This window comes from Cryptotermes secundus, unplaced genomic scaffold (genome assembly GCF_002891405.2).
Source record: "Cryptotermes secundus unplaced genomic scaffold, Csec_1.0 scaffold247, whole genome shotgun sequence".
NCBI classification, from domain to species: domain Eukaryota; kingdom Metazoa; phylum Arthropoda; class Insecta; order Blattodea; family Kalotermitidae; genus Cryptotermes; species Cryptotermes secundus.
The window spans coordinates 2133579-2149839 of NW_019740656.1; the positions used below are offsets into that span (position 1 = coordinate 2133579).

A 16261-nucleotide genomic window follows, 5' to 3' on the forward strand; every position below is an offset into this window, starting at 1 on the left:
ACTCATTTCCTAACATCGGCGCTACACTCGGCTGCCGTCGGCTGTCTTAGCTATGGTAGCTCGGGATCGGTCGAGGACAGGATGGTTACTGGCGGGTGAATCAGAACTCCCTGCGTACATTTCCTACTATGTACACTTCTCTATTTACAATAATAATTACATGAAGAAAAAGGTTTGCTTTTGATCTGTCTATCATGACTCTTATCCTAAACTAATTCTACCGACCTTGGTTGTGGAGGGGAGGTGCCTTGAAACTGTGCTCCTATCATTGTCTGTCACTCTCCGTTCATTTCTACCCTGTTCTACCCTGGCTCTCACTTGGTACACTGGAGACTGCCTTATAATCACACAATAACACTTTTCTTAACAATAACATCTAACAGCATGGCGTATATGAGCGAAAAGACTTACTTGCAATACAAATGTAGATTACGGCCGTTGTCCACCCTCTTATGGAATACATGTCGCCGATAGCCTTCGGCTGACAACTCTATATTCTGTATAAGATCAGACTTCCAAGTCTCTTGACTTTCCCTCATTTATAGTCTTAATTCGCTGATTCAGCGTGGACGACAAGGGGGTAGATAGCTCCTCCCTTGTGTTCTAATTTCTTAAAGTTAGGCTTTCATTGGGTATTCTATGTGGCTGGGGGTGGACCTCTTGCGTCTTATCGCTGTGTATTTACTCATATGACCATCTCCAGTGGCCTAGTTAGCGGAGCGTCTTGCATACGGTATTACGCATGAATGCTGATTATCGCATTCTTAACCTCATTGCGTGTCCATGTGTTGTCATCTTTGCTCTTTCACTGCAAAACGCCTTTCGCAAGTCTCCAGGCACCTAGGTAATGACTTAAATTTTCAATCCCAAATTTGATCCTCAACACAACTAATCAAATGTTTCTGTTTCAGTCATGTTATGGGGTTGGCTGCCCTATCGGTGTGACCTCAATTTCCTGTGTCCAACAATAAGCTTATGTTATGCAAGGTACGTTTGTTTCCTGGAACAAAGAGGTGTTTGTTGTATCTATATGTACAAGTTCTGATTAATTATCCGATTCAAAAAATGAGGGGCAGTCAAATGAAAACGGTTCAGAAGCCAAAACTGTTAATACATTTATCCCACATTATCTAGACAATCGGCTCAAAGATGGCGGTAAGGCTCTCAGCTTTACGCACGGGCCGCGCTTTACTTCCCAGGAAAATTATTTAATTAATTCCTGGTACTCATTTCTGTTAGAGGCTGAGTCAACCTCACGGCCATAGTGCAGCTGGAAGGATTAGGTCAACTGAAAAACATCCAGTGACCTCATTGGGACTTGAACTCACAACCTTCCGGTTTGTAGCATAGCCCCTCAAATCAACTGTGCTACCGCATGCCCCCATTATAAATATATACACTACAGTTATACCTGCAGGTTACATGCAAGTATTTCATCAGTCCATTCATGTTGCAACCTGAAATTTTTTATGTATTTAGTATTCATTTTAATAAATCAAGGTAAAAGAAGGTTCAAGATCAAAATGTAATGTGCTCTGAATTATTATGAAATACCACAGTGTGCAGCTTTCAACAAGTGAATGAAAGTTATCTGTAATTTAATTAGGACCAGTGTTACATATATTCGGTGAGTCAAAGTGCAGGAAATGTTAAGGAAAATTTAAATTTTAAATTTGAGATGACTTTGACGTTAAATGACATAGGAAGGAAAAACGTATTTATCACCTAATGATCAGACTATGCACACCTAACAAAATCTCATTGTGATCCCAGGCAGTCATGTCAACTGCCATGTGTATTTCATGTGGAATGACACTTCTATTGTTAATCAGAGAAGCAAAGTTTTCTCCCTATTAGATTGTCTTCTTTTTCTTAGAATTTGCAAACTATGAAACTTCATCCTTGGAGCTAAAATTATTGAACACAAATGAAATCTCCTATTTATCCAGATTCATTTTATAAAGGTCTTACAAGTTGCGAAATTCCATTCAGACAGTATGTTCTGGTAGTGCGTAACCAGCTGACATTCACTTAAGCTTCTGGAGGACATCATCAGTAACTAAATTTTTCATGTAACTACTTACATCATTGCTGAGGGACTCGGACTTGCCTGGGAGCCCTGGAGGTCCTGGAGATCCTGGGATCCCTGGTAAACCATCCCTTCCTGGTTCCCCTGTAACAGTAACAGTAACATTCTCAAAAAGAAAATCATGAAGGGTTTATTACCTACCTCAAAGTTTGTATGATCAACAGCCAAATAAGTGATGCATTTATTCATATTACATGACAGTGTCTTATAAAAAAAACACTTCTTCAGAATGTCTTATCAAGTGAGCGATCCATCAGTTATGTAACTCTCTATGGCTCTACAGCCCTTTGGACCTTGGAAGCTTTTCCAATTTCTCTGATCTTTTACACAGTTGGTAGGACTACTTGGACGGGGGTTCAGGCCGTCACAAGGCCGCTACAAACACAGAATAATGCACACAGACATCCATGCCTTCAGTGGAATTCGAACCCACGATCCGACGTTGAGGGTCCCACTCATCTATACAATCAGCTCAAAGATGGCGGTAAGGTTGTCAGCCTTACGCGCTGGCCCCAGGAAAATTATTTAATGAATTCCTGGTACTCATTTCTGTTAGAGGCTGAGTAAACACCAGGGCCTAGTGCGGCTGGAAGGATTAGGTCAACTGAAAAAATCCAATGACCTCATCGGGACTTGAACCCGCAACCTTCCGGCTTGTAGCATAGCTCCTCAACCACTACGCTACCGCGTGCCCCCAGATGATTGATGATATCAGCAGAAATGCGTTTCATAAGGACTGAAGGATATGCCCTTTCTGATTGTAAAACAGTAAAAATTATGAGACAATTCATAATGTCCAGAGATGTAATATTTGTATGCGAGAGCTACAGATTCTATAAATATCAGATTCATGGAACATTACAGAAGAAATTGGAAAGAACATGCTGATGAGAGAATGAGCCCTGACACGATTCCAAAAAGACCTTAAAATATCAAAAGGAAAAAACCAAAATGATGGCAGATGCGTGTTTCTATGTCTGCAATATGTCTCAATAGGAAAAACACTGAAAAGGATGAAGATCACAATGAAATTAGTTTTCTTACATTATTTAACTAAACGAGACTATATGGTGTCAAACCACAAGACAACAGACTAATAATAAAATGAAAAATATGTGAGAGCAAGCTGTCATGGCCCAACTGAGGCATTGTCCTAGCATTTGCCTGGAGGGTGTGGAGAAAACTAAATTAACCTCAGTCATGACATCCAGTGTCCTGGCCAATGTTAGAACTGAGCACATCCTGAGCATGACTTCTAGAGTTTTATTACAATGCCAATCTGCCAACCATCAAATATTATCCTTTCAGAGATTAACAGACAAGGCCTACTGGCATAACTAACCTCACGAAGGAGAGAAATTGATGGCCATCTAAGGGAAATTGCTCAGACTCATTCATATCTACATGAATTTATTACTTACCTTTTGACCCCTGAATACCTTCAGGTCCTGGAGGACCAGAGTCCCCCCTGTCTCCTTTATCCCCTCGAGGTCCAGGAGGTCCTCTTTCACCAGGAGGCCCAGGAAGACCCTATAAGCCAATATTATGCTTATGTACATTAATCCCAATGTGAAACAGAGGTCACTATGGACCAACCAGAAGGCCAGATTGTGGCAGCTTCTGGAGTACTGGGACATCATCTCTCCTGGAAATACAGGGTAATTCGTAAGTCCTTCTGGAAACCCCGACAATAATTTAGAATCACTCTGTCGATGAAATACATGGCTACAAGGGGTACTATGATTATAAGTTATTGTCGGGGTTTCCGGAGGGACTTATGAATTACCCTGCATAAATGTGGCCTAGGGAAATGCATGAAGACCCAACAAGGGATCTAGAACCAGCGGGTGGAACAACTCTCCTAACAGGGCCTATATGAGTATTGTTAGGGAACCAGAGGTTGAGCGATGGAATGAAGTGGGCAGTCCATACAACGTATGGAAGGAAATGTAGCTGAAACAGATGTCAGGGTCTAAAGCAGGGTGAGAAAGCTATGGAGACTAGAAATAGACTGACACAACACATGGGCCAAGAAAAATCATGATGAACCTGTCAGGATAGCTGATGTCCAGCCAAGATTCAAACTAAGTACCTACCAAATACAAGTTACCTCTAGATCAGTGTGTTCAGGGGTTTATATCTGTATGCTATGGCCAATTAGCAAAAATAACAGATGGCAATTAGTAACATCTGAATTATTGAACTTTTCTTGAGGGACTCTCTGCCCATGGTCACTTGTAGCGCCATCTGGCTGTCAAGTAAACACTGGTCACCCCTGATTCCAAGTATGGATAAAGTTCCTACATTCTGTTTTCAGCAAACAGCGGTAACCCAAATCACCATACAGCAGATCTCATTGGACATGTGACTTCTCTTCTGTGAGGCTGCCTACTCAAAATATGATGTATTCTCAGAGATGGTTCCAGCAGACAATATTAAAACTGTAATCCACTTTAAATAAGCATATGCCTGGATGTACTAGAATGTATACCATTACTGTGAGAAATAACTGAGGATTGTTGGTACTGGTAAGGTTTGAACCAATCACTGTAGCACAGAGCTAAGTTCTCTAACTGTAACCTCCTCATTATATACTCATTTACCTTCTTTATTGCCAGTATGTGGAAACACAGTGCCATCTCTGGAGCAAAACAAGCAATACTCCTCCTCATGAATAGCAATGGAAAATGTATACTCCATAATGCAGTGAGCATAATTCCCAGTGACACTCTTTGTAGTTTATTAAGATTACTTGTGGCCTGTGTATAAAATTATATTAACGGTTTATAATTAATTCTATTTATGACTGTAAGTAAACTGTACTTTATTATGACTCACTGTGGCTGAAAACCAGAAGTGACCAAGGACATTTAGTAAGACTCCAATACCAACTTTTAAATAAATATGTCCTACAGTATTGGCACTTATACCACGTCACAGACACTAAGACAGGCACCTGTACCAGATCACAGACATTAAGCTCAACAGATCTTTTCCTGTAAAGAATACCTAATAATGTGAATAATGTATTTTTTATTGCTAGTGGGGTGGGACTAAGTCCCTTGTACTGTGGCCACTTCTGGCCTATTGTACCAGCCCCAGATGATAGGTGAGGGTGCTTGTGGAGCAACTGCTGGAATGAAGATTGGCAGGGGAAACCGAAGTACTCGGGGAAAGCCTGCCCCAGCGCCACTTTGTCCACCACAAATCCCACTTGACCAGACCCAGGATCAAACCCGCGCCGCCGTGATGGGAAGCCAGCGACTAACCTCTTGAGCTATGGCACAGCCTTGAGTGAATAATGTAACAAACAATGGTCTTCTGTAACCATGATGCAAAAAAAATTCTATGTTCACTTTCTAGTGCCAGATATTTAAAGGGTCACAGACCCCATAGCCAATCTGAACATACTGGAAAAGAGAAAAGTGCCTGTCTTCTTTGGAAATTGAACCCTGATCAACTTAAATGAGTTCAGTCACATCAATCTATACATGTGTTTAGGCTATACATTTCAGTTTTATGCTGAAATTAATTATTGGTATTCAGTGCATAAAATTAACTCTGTGTTTCATTTTCAAATACTAAATATTACACAAAGTTCAATGAATATTTAAATGTCAGTAGCCAAACATTTGTGACCATCTAAGACAAAATATCATAAAGCAAATTTTAAATGTGTCTAGTTTAAACTTGTACATTTACTGGGAAGTAACATGTTCACTTACTGAAGTTCCTGGTGGTCCAGCCTTTCCATCAATACCAGGAACACCTGGAGGTCCAGGGATCATATCTTGTAATGTCAGAGAATTCAGAAACGTAGTCAGATTGCACGAACACACTCCAGGAGGTCCAGGAGGGCCCATTATTCCTCCACCAAACTGAAATACAGTCACAATTTCTGTCTTATGAAAGTATAACTTAAAGAAAGGAAATTAAGCAACATTTTACATATTTCATAGGAAAGTTAATGTAATTACAGAATACAGAATGTAAAATATTGTCAGTTCCCTGAGAGTCACTGAATGTTATTTTAAATTTCTATTTGCCATTTATAAATACCGATGTCATATTTTATTATGTGTATGACTTAAAAGACTAAATTATATAAACAGTATGAGATTACTCGTAATGATGGTAATACACTTCAGGCAGAGACTGGAGAGGAGCAAGGCAACAACAGCAATGACAACAAAGTCATGTCACTGCTGTTCATAAAATAAACCACACTACTACCTCTACCGTTATTCCTACTATCCTTCTGCTGCCCCCTTCGCCTCCTGCCACTGCTGTCATATTTATCTTTTATTTTCTAATTCTTGCCTCTACTTAGCTTCCTGATGTCAAGTTCTTAAATAATTGAATTCGACTAACTTTAAATTATAAGAAGGGCTAATGTAAGCCTCAATGTCACCCCAGGTGTCAGCATACTCCACCACCTGTTTTCAGTTAAAACAGACGAACTTTCTCAGAACATTGCCACAATTAATAGCATAAAATTCTATGACATTGATAAGAAAACCGTTATTCATATCATATTTCTTAAGACAGTTTCGCTTATGTAATTGCACAGTAAATAATAATTTGTAAAGTTGCCAACCCAGGCGACTGCTTCACCTGTACTCTTCTGTTGGCCCAGGTTATAACACAGTATATGTACAATGCTATGTGGCTGACTACTCACAGGAAGATCATCTCCCGATCCAGAAGAAAATTCCCCAAGACCTGAACCGCCCGAGAATGGTGGTCCAGGAGGCCCAGGTGGGCCGGGAGGTCCTGGAGGCCCGCGTATTGACTCGCCTGGAGGGCCCTAAAAACGTACACATAACAATTACGACAATTATTCGTGGAAACAATGGATGTAATTTCAAAAATTTTAAACTAGGAATCATGTGCTGCTACTCCCTTTCAATATGAAATAAATGTAAGCTGAAAATCTCCTCATAAACATAGTTTTGAGGGCAACATTATAATTGAGCATTCAGAATAAGAAGATTAGAATTGACAATAATTTAACCAAACTGATAATCAGTTAACCAATCAGATCAAAATATATTCAGTTAATGGTAAGAGTTTCCCTTCTTCTAGGGAACTCAACGGTTAATTATCATATACACAAAAGCCTGCCACTTTTCCTTATCCTGCGTGAGATGAACCAAGCCCATATCCTCATACCATGTTTCTTCAAGATCAAGCTTAATATTATCCTTCATCTATCTACTTGCATATATCCAAAGTTGGCTTTTCCTTTGATTTTTTGCCTAACTGTGTATGTATTTATTATCAATAAAACGATGGTAGGTGACAGTTTGTAGAATTACTCAAGTTCAACACATTCAACACACGGCTTCCATTTACCTCCAATTGAATTGCTTTACAATCACTTGTCTGCGTCAACTTGGGCCACTGTTTTAGATGAATTCTAACTGCTGTTTCTAAATTACAAGGGGGCTAAGTTTCATGTCACATAATGTAGAGAATTCTGAATCACAGTTTTAGCAAATTCAACCAACAGAGAGTCTAAACAATCAGCTTTTGGACATGTATACATTCTGTTTAGTGTGTCACAAAGAAAAGTTTAAGAAATGTGCCTATTAGCTTTGTCATGTCCTGTCTGTTCGTCCGTCCACGTGTAACAACTCCAGATTTGCTCAAAGGATTTTAATTAAATTTAAAATAAAAAATTTTTACTAAAATTTGTCACACCACTCCAATATCGGTTAAAATCAGACAACAATAATGGATGCTTCTCAAGAACTACAGATGTTTCTGGTCTACCTTAAGAATAACTCATTGCTAATATTAGGAAGCAAATTGTAGAGAGGAATGCAATACAGTTTATCTCAAGTACAAATTCCGTAAGTCTTCTGGTTTTTGAGACAAACAAAAATGTAGCAAACACGTCACTATGCATCAATCCAACAATTTGCTTATTTGAGGTTATGACAACACATTCATTGGCAAACTCTTTGTGAACAGGGTAATAAACAATGGGGTTAATAGAACGCGATGAATTTTTAACTAGTGGAACGATCAACACAAAATGTACACTAAATCATACAGTTAGTTATTTCCTATGTTCTACGTGGGTTTACATTGAAGATTTAAACATAAAGACACAATTGCTTACCCGTGGGCCTCTTTCTCCTTTGTCACCTTTTATACCCCGAGACGGAAAATCTGCAAGAGAAGAGAGAAATAAGAAAGTACATAAAAGAATGCTCAGAATTTTAATGGTCTCATGAGTACCATATTTCATGTCATACCGGCTGGCGCAAAAAGAGCATAAAGAAGGGAAACAATGAAACGCTGTACGAATCTGAAAGAAATTGATATAAGCTGCATAAACATACAAAAGTATTCCTATGAAGAGATCAATACAGTTCAGTTAATCCGTTATTTCACTTTACATTCTCTGTTCTTTCTTCGTAACACTTATGTATGTACATACGTACATGTGTATGAATGTATGTGAAACCCTAGAATTTGCACTTCCCAAATCATGTTAATACTAAGCCAGTTAGCTCAAGTGATAATGGCTCTGACTTGTATTCAGAAGGCGTCCAGTTCGAATACTGCCCGAGATACCGACTATCCTCATTGCAGGTTAGCAGGGAGGTGGAGTCCAATTGGGTTCACTCGTCATGATGGCCACTTGTTGGCCTATTGTAGCCTGCCCCGAGTGATTATGATGATGGAGAATTTGGTGGAATGAAGAGAGGGAGGGGAAACCGAAGTACTCGGAAACAACCCGCTCCCAGCTCCACTTTGTCCACCACAAATCCCACTTGACCAGACCCGGGATCGAACCCGGGCCGCTGCGATGGGAAGCCAGCGACTAACCGCTGGAGCTATGGCGCGGCCCTAAGTAAACCTCACGTAAAGACAGTAAACCCTCGGTAATCCGGATCGAAATATGAAAAAAGAAAAATTCTCTTCACAGCTCAGTACATACAAATACTTTAAAAGACACGTGGGATTTAGGAGCAAGAGGACTTTCGGCCTGTGTTGAGGGCAGCTGGAGAGACTGAAACCAGGCAAGGAAATATCCAAGATTGGCTTCAGCTGGATGAAGGAGTCCCTGGATTTCAGCTTCTGGCAGGGGAAAAAAATAATGCAGTGATATTTTTCTATCTATTTTCATCAGAACTATCCATATTATTAAATTTTCCATTTATTTGTTTTCTAGGTTTCGTATTTCTTTTAGGGCCATCTTTTGCTTCATTAATCCGGATGACCTCAGCCTCAGTTAATCCGGAATAGCGAGGGTTTACTGCACCTAGTTCCCACGTCATGTTATGGTCAGCTGGGGCGTATAACCGAGTACCAAATTTTGGAGAAACCTGATTCCTGAAGATCACGGCACTGCGTTCGCTTTAGATGACGGTAACCATCTCGCAGGCTAATTTCCGAGCGTTACAGCATCTAGGCTAGGCCAAGGATCAGGAAGAAAACAGTCGTAGTCTAAACGGGACTTCCTGAGGGGACAGAGAGGCAAGAAACCCTCAGGATAGCTCGCGGACATGTCCAGATTGAGAGCCGAGCACTTCCCGACTGGGAGTCTACAGCGTTACCGCTAAGCGTGCCTGCTCTGTCATGACTGCATTAAATGCGATGGTGTCTCGAGTGTGGCAATGTCCCTGCAATCCTCTGACTAAGTTCACAATTGGGGAAAGTTGCAACGCGGTAGCGTAGATGGTTGAGGCACTATACTACAAGCCGGTAGGTCGCGGCTTTGAATCCCGATGAGGTAACTGCATTTTTTCAATTGACCTAATCCTTCTAGGAACACTATGGCCCTGTGGGGGGGGTCGACTCAGCCTCTAACAGAATTGAGTACCAGGAATATTTCTGGGGGTAAAGGGGACCGGCCGGCGCGTAGGGCTGATCTCACCGCCATCTGTGAGCTGATTGTCTAGAAAATCGGGGAACCTCGACGTCTCACAACTTTATGAACCTCAACGGCATGTTACAGGGACAGACTTACTTTTTTTTAAAAGCTAGTGGAGTGGGACTAAGTCCCTTGTACTGTGGCCACTTCTGGCATGAGAGGTGAGGGTGATTGTGGAGCAATTGGTGGAAAGAAGATTGGCAGGGGAAACCGAAGTACTCTGAGAAAACCTGCTCCAGCGCCACTTTGTCCACCACAAATCCCACTTGACCAGACCCAGGATCGAACCCAGCGACTAACAGCTTGAGCTATGGCACGACCCGACAGACTTACTTACTTTTACTGTATTGAAGGTAATCTTGAGAGACAGCTACGATCTTTTGTACTTTTTCCTGAGTCGAATATGAGTGATAATTTCCCTATCGCGATAATGCAGAGTCGGATGGTGCGATTATACGCAAATAATGAATTGAGAAGGATTTTCAACGGAACGGCCGTGATCTAATCGAGGCAGTTTTCCTGAAGAGACTGAGGCAGATGATGGGAAAACCTGCCAGAGAGTCATTATTCCAGCCGAGAGTCGAAAAGAACACCTCCCGAATACAATTCTAAAATATTTCCTTTAGACCAATCTGTGCAGTGTGATTTTTAGCAATAATTTCCGTTTTTATTTTCACATATATAGAATGAAACACTAATATCCACCAATGAAGAGAAGGCGAGGCAGTTAACAATTGATTTGGAGCACACTGAGTGTCAGTGTGCAAGCGAAAAAAGTAAGAGACGTTCCAGCTTGCACAGCACATGTGTGCCGGCCTTGGTTAACTGCCTCGCCTTCTCTTCTTTGCAGGACAGTGCATACGGCTTCTAGCATACTGAGAGCAGTAGTGTTATGTCCAAAACATCTCTCAATATTCATGATCATTAAATAGCAACGTGGGTCATTGTCATTTGGAAGTTTCAACATAAGATGTTACCAAAGCTCCCACACCGCAAATCTCTTTCTTTTCGTAAGGTTGGCTACTTAGGGCGCTGGGTCTGCTCAGAAATGTTTTAGACATAATTCTGCATGCCTCTGTGCGTTAGTGCAGGGGTGTGAAACAGTTTCATTTACATATTCAATGAAATATGATAGCTCTTCAGCTGACAAAACGAAATTTGATTATTCCGCTTAAAGAAAACTAGAACTCATAATACCGAACGCTGTGAAAAACCGGAAATGAAGTCAGAGGTGGAAGACTAGAACGTAAACGTTGTTGAAACAGATCTACAGTTACAACTCGGGTGCTTGTATGAAAACAAACAGCCAACACTTAACAAGCCCAGCCTCTAGACCAGTTAGCTCAAACGTGTATTCATTTGACGAGGCTGCCAATATCTGTGTTTACACAGAGGCAGATAATAGCACAACTCACGGACAGTAATTCCGCGAGTTACAGCATTTCGGATTCTTTGGTTATAAAGAATTCTATATTACTAGATACAACGCCTTGCAGTCACTTGAAAAACAAACATATCACGTCCATCTTCAGGGTTCAACAGCACTCCAAGTACTAAAACAGCTTTAAGCAGACAGAAATTAATCCTCTGAAACGTCGGTTGACTTTCAGCGGACTGAAACGACGTTATATCCCAGAAAACAGAGTTATCTGTTTACTGAGTTGTTTGCATGATCCTTCCTCTGAAATATCAGTAACGATTTATACTTATATTCGGGGGGGGGGGTTCGGTTTGAATTTCAGCCGGGGGATCCGCTATCGTGGTCTTTCTCGGTCCCTCCGGGCACAAGCTGCGACAGCGCTCTCGTCAGAGAGGATGTTACGTAAGGGCTATGACCACAAAGGTTTATTTGGAAAAAATCACTGGTCGTGAGTATAAAGGGGCTTGGGGCCAAGACGAACTGACTGGCGCCAGGCGGTAAACCACTACTCGTAAAGTAACTTTGAATTCAGGGCCGCGCCAGAGCTCAAGCGGTTAGTCGCGAGCTTCCCACCGCGGCGGCCCGGGTTCGATCCCGGGTCTGGTCAAGTGGGATTTATGGTGGCGCTAGGGCAGGTTTTCTCCGAGTATTTCGATTTCCCCTGCCAATCTTCATTCCACCAATTGCTCCACAATCACCCTCACCTATCATCTGGGGCTGGTACAATAGGCCAGAAGTGGCCGCAGTACAAGGGACTTAGTCCCACCCCACTAGCAATAAAAATAAATTCTGAATTCTCTCTGAATGTTTCAGATGAGTTCTGCAAGGGAGGTTGAGAACATATGGCGCTATAATTGACAGCTAAGAAGCTGAAGAGTTTTCATTGTTAAGATCCGTTACCCGGAAACGACTACCTAAAGCAGACTGAGAAGACCTAGGCAGTGCTCTAGTGATCTGTAAATTGTGGAAATCAGCGATAATGTTACAGCTATTTGTAGTTACGATGTGTAAGTGGGCAATAAATTTCTTCACAAATCCACACCCCTAAATCGTGATATTATATTCGTTTAACGGCATTGCGGAAGGAAGCGGTCGTGGCTTAATTTGAGGAAGTATCCTGGCATTTGCATGGAGGAACTGAGGAAGACCGCGACGCTCCTTCGGTCAGAATAGCCGGTTACCGGACCGATATCTGAACCAGACATATTTCGAATGCGACCAGTAAACTACGGCGGCATTAGGTACGTTGCTCTACTGTAAGCCCTGCGAATTAGAAGTAAATCGGTAACTGTGTCCGTTTAAATAATAAACAAATAAATATAAGTCCATTAAAATACGAAATAAGGTTTCGGTGGAAAGGGGCGGACCCAGAGCTTGTTGAACCCAGCTCGCATTAACAAAATCTATGTCATTTAATATCCACTTTAACCCTTTAAAGCACGGTGGTTATTATATGTTCATCCAAACACTCTCCATTCTGCCCACACAGTGTACGTGTATTTAAGCGTTTCGTACACAAAACATAAATTGTCTCTCAAGCTCTGTAAAGAAGAAATTAATTATTATATGTTATTTATATGAATTTCGAGAATAATCAATTTACACACCTCAATATGCACATCCAAAACTGGATATGTTCGTCCTGGGTTATTCGATCCATGTAAACCTATCCCATATTCATACCTTGGTACCCCTGCACAACTTAATCGCTTCATAACAATACGGAGTGTCCCAATATCCTTAAAGTATTTCTCTTTGCAGTAGGAGAACACCAAGAGCTATGTAAGTTTGCGAGCAATCACTTCACACGAAACATTTGAAATAAATGAAGTGCCATGTAAACATAAGAACAAAAAGTTGGTTTGCAGAAATCTCGACTGAAATGACAGTTTGAAAAATAGTTACTTTATTTTTAGGGATTCTTTTCAAAGTAAACAAAACGCCTCATGTAAGATTTGAGGTTTTCACGGCGGTGATTATGAAGAAAGCCGTCTTCTGGGATGTGGTGCCGTGTAGAAATTGTGTTGACCGACGTTTCGGAGGAACGTATCGCCACCATCTTCAAGGTAGAAGACAAGATAAAATCCGCGAGCTCCTGGCCACTTCATCAGACCCTTCCCCTCCCTACCGTTTCCCTATCTATCCCCACTCACTTCCCTCCTCTTATACAGCTGTGTTTACTCGACTGGACTCAGCCTGTTACACCTGCTGAAGCTGGTTCGCTCGCGATACGTTCCTCCGAAACTTCGGTTAACAAAATTTCTACACGGCGCCACACCCCAGAAGAGGGCTTTCTTCAGAACGGCTTACGTTGATCCCATGTATGTCCGTTTATCTGTGACCAAGTGTCTAAACCGTTGAACACGTAGAGGCAAAGTTGTCCCTGTGCTTAATTTGTTAACCGCCACGTCATTAAGAAGTGGGGGGGGGGTGGAGACATAGCTACAACATTCCTAATCTCGGCACTACATGGAGATGTGTGGTCAGCTTCACGCCCCGGCTACTTTACCTCAGTGGAAACGTCCCTCTGTACAATTTTCTTTAAAATTCGACATGGCAGACTCGTCGCATAAAAAAAATCCGATTTTCAGCCACACTGACCCGTAATAAACTATTCTTTACGTCTGAAAATTCTATGCAGATCATAAAGAGTAATTAAATTTTACTAAAATTCAATATGGTTTACATAGTTATTCGGTCATTTTGTTTTGTAGTCATACTGACAAACTATGAAGTATATATTACATAAGGACATAAATGGACTTCTATCGAACCCCATAAACCCTGAATGCACAGAGTAGAATGACAGGAAGCGGTCGTGGCCTATTCGAGGTATTATTATATTTATATTATAAACGAGCTTCGAACCAAGCGCCTCCCTGATATGAGACAAAAGCGTTACAACTCTCGTCAGTAAGCTTAGCAAAAGTAAGAAACTTCAACGGAGAGTGGACATATTTGCCTTTCCTTTTCCTTGCAAATCGGCAAAGTTTTCAGAGGCGTTTCTTTTATTACAAAAAACGTCATTCCGACATACTGCGTACTACCGCGCTGGTCTGCAGGAAACGGAACGCAGAAACTTCCCATTCCGCAAGCTGATTTCTACCCTGAAGATGGAAGCGATACGTTCCTCCGAAACGTCGGTTCACAGAAGATCTACACGGTGCCACATCCCAGAAGACGGCATTCTTCATTCAGACGCCTGTCTCACAAGTCAAGCCGACACGTAAGGCGCCGACTGGCTTCACGGCTCGGCTCTATAGAAAACTCACTAAATATTCGTCATTGTTAACGCGTGCTCTGTCTCATACTTAACCAGTGTTCCTCGGTTTATTTTAACAAAGTTGCATTTGGCAGAAGCAGGGATTTCTGACATTTTCCTACAGGACGTAGTTAATAGTACTACAAAATAATCAGGATAATTGATCCATTAATCCAAACATGAAAACAGATATTTTGCGAATGTAAGACGAGTTTATTACCAAAGAAATGAGAAGAAATGCACATGAAGGCTCATATAAGATGTCGAATACATGTCAAAATTCAGGATCAATTCGTGTAATAAAATTACCTCAGGAATTTTTGGGACACTCTGTATATGAACTACACTAAACGACAGAAAACATCAATGTAGAAATGATTGCAGGTTGAGCAATCGACGTTACGTCCGTCCGTAATGGTAAAAGAAAGCAAGTTGGCCAAGTGTCCTTATTACATTCTTTTTTTTTTTTTTTTTTCNTCTTGTCTGTCTTTACATTAGTGCTCAAGGACGGACATACCGTCAGGACCTGGGGGAGGTGGGGGGAAAGGAGGTAACAAACCTCCGGTTTCCCCTCGGCCACTTCCTTCGCCACTGGATAACACTGACTCTTCCCCTCCTTCCTCCTGGTCCACCTGAAACATCACAAACAAACCAAATTTCGATTAAAGTCACAAACTTCCACAGGTTCACGTACAGTGACATGAAATATCATCTACTCGTAGCTGTTGTCACGTGATGAACCAGTGGCTGGTCGAGTGGACGGGTCAGAGGAACAGGCGAAACTTCAGAACAAACTGTACGATTTGAGTTTGTGATGGACAGTGGAAAGTTTGAGAGAGAATTTGTGTAAAATATTTTTAAGACTTTATAACTTGTACTTTTTTCCAAATGTAATTAGAATGATCAAGTCATGGAGGATGACGTGGGCAGGGCATGTAGCACGAATGGGGGATATACGAGGAATGCATAAGAAGGAAAGAGACCACTTGGAAGACCAAGGCGTAGGTGGGTGGACAATATTAAAATGGATTTTAGAGAGATAGGATGAGATGGTATGGTTGGATTGATCTGGCTCAGGATAGAGACCAGTGGATGGTTCTTGTGAACACGATAATGAACCTTCGGGTTTCATAAAATGCTGGGAAATTCTTGAGTAGCTGCAGAATTGGCGGCTCCTCAAGAGGGTTATGATACCTTGTACTCTTGTAGGTTGGTACAGACGTTTCAGAGGAACATACTCCCTTGATATTCTGGGAAATGTATAAGCTTAAAAAAGATGTATAGAATACAATTTGGGTTCCTACCTTCATGTATGCACACCGAAATCTCTGTAGGATTTGAGGAACCCACAGCGGTGTAGTCCCTCGATAGTCAACCGACGTTTCGGAGGAACACGACTATTGTCTCAGAGGTTTGGTATGTTTTCCTCGAAGCCTCTACAAATTTCCCGGTAAAATACCTATATTAGGCCACGACCAATTCCTTCATAATCCTTTCAATTCATCTATCATGCTATTCGACTTTAAATAACAACATACTCGGTAGCAGGAGCATTTCGAGAACGATGGAGGATGATGATGATACATCGTAACAAATAAAAAG

General features: G+C 41.4%; 1 protein-coding gene and 1 long non-coding RNA gene across 25 annotated transcripts in view; one reads left to right on the plus strand and one right to left on the minus strand.

Moving 5' to 3' along the window:
• LOC111872383 overlaps nt 1-5187 on the plus strand; it is a 35346-nt gene extending 30159 nt beyond the window's left edge. Inside the window, exons 2-3 of the long non-coding RNA XR_002844220.2 lie at nt 912-987; nt 4407-5187. This is a non-coding gene — a long non-coding RNA (uncharacterized LOC111872383). The remainder of the gene's footprint in view (nt 1-911; nt 988-4406) is intronic.
• Nucleotides 1-16261, minus strand: part of LOC111872382 (collagen alpha-1(XVIII) chain) — a 378674-nt gene that overhangs the window by 35551 nt on the left and 326862 nt on the right. For 23 of the 24 annotated variants that reach the window (XM_023866208.2, XM_023866202.2, XM_023866206.2 and 20 more), the window contains 6 exons: nt 15177-15291; nt 8217-8266; nt 6771-6896; nt 5815-5967; nt 3511-3619; nt 2085-2173 (listed from right to left, as the gene is read on the minus strand). In XM_023866208.2, coding sequence (XP_023721976.1) covers nt 2085-2173; nt 3511-3619; nt 5815-5967; nt 6771-6896; nt 8217-8266; nt 15177-15291 — 642 coding nt within the window. The remainder of the gene's footprint in view (nt 1-2084; nt 2174-3510; nt 3620-5814; nt 5968-6770; nt 6897-8216; nt 8267-15176; nt 15292-16261) is intronic. The other variant, XM_023866207.2, reaches the window with a different exon arrangement.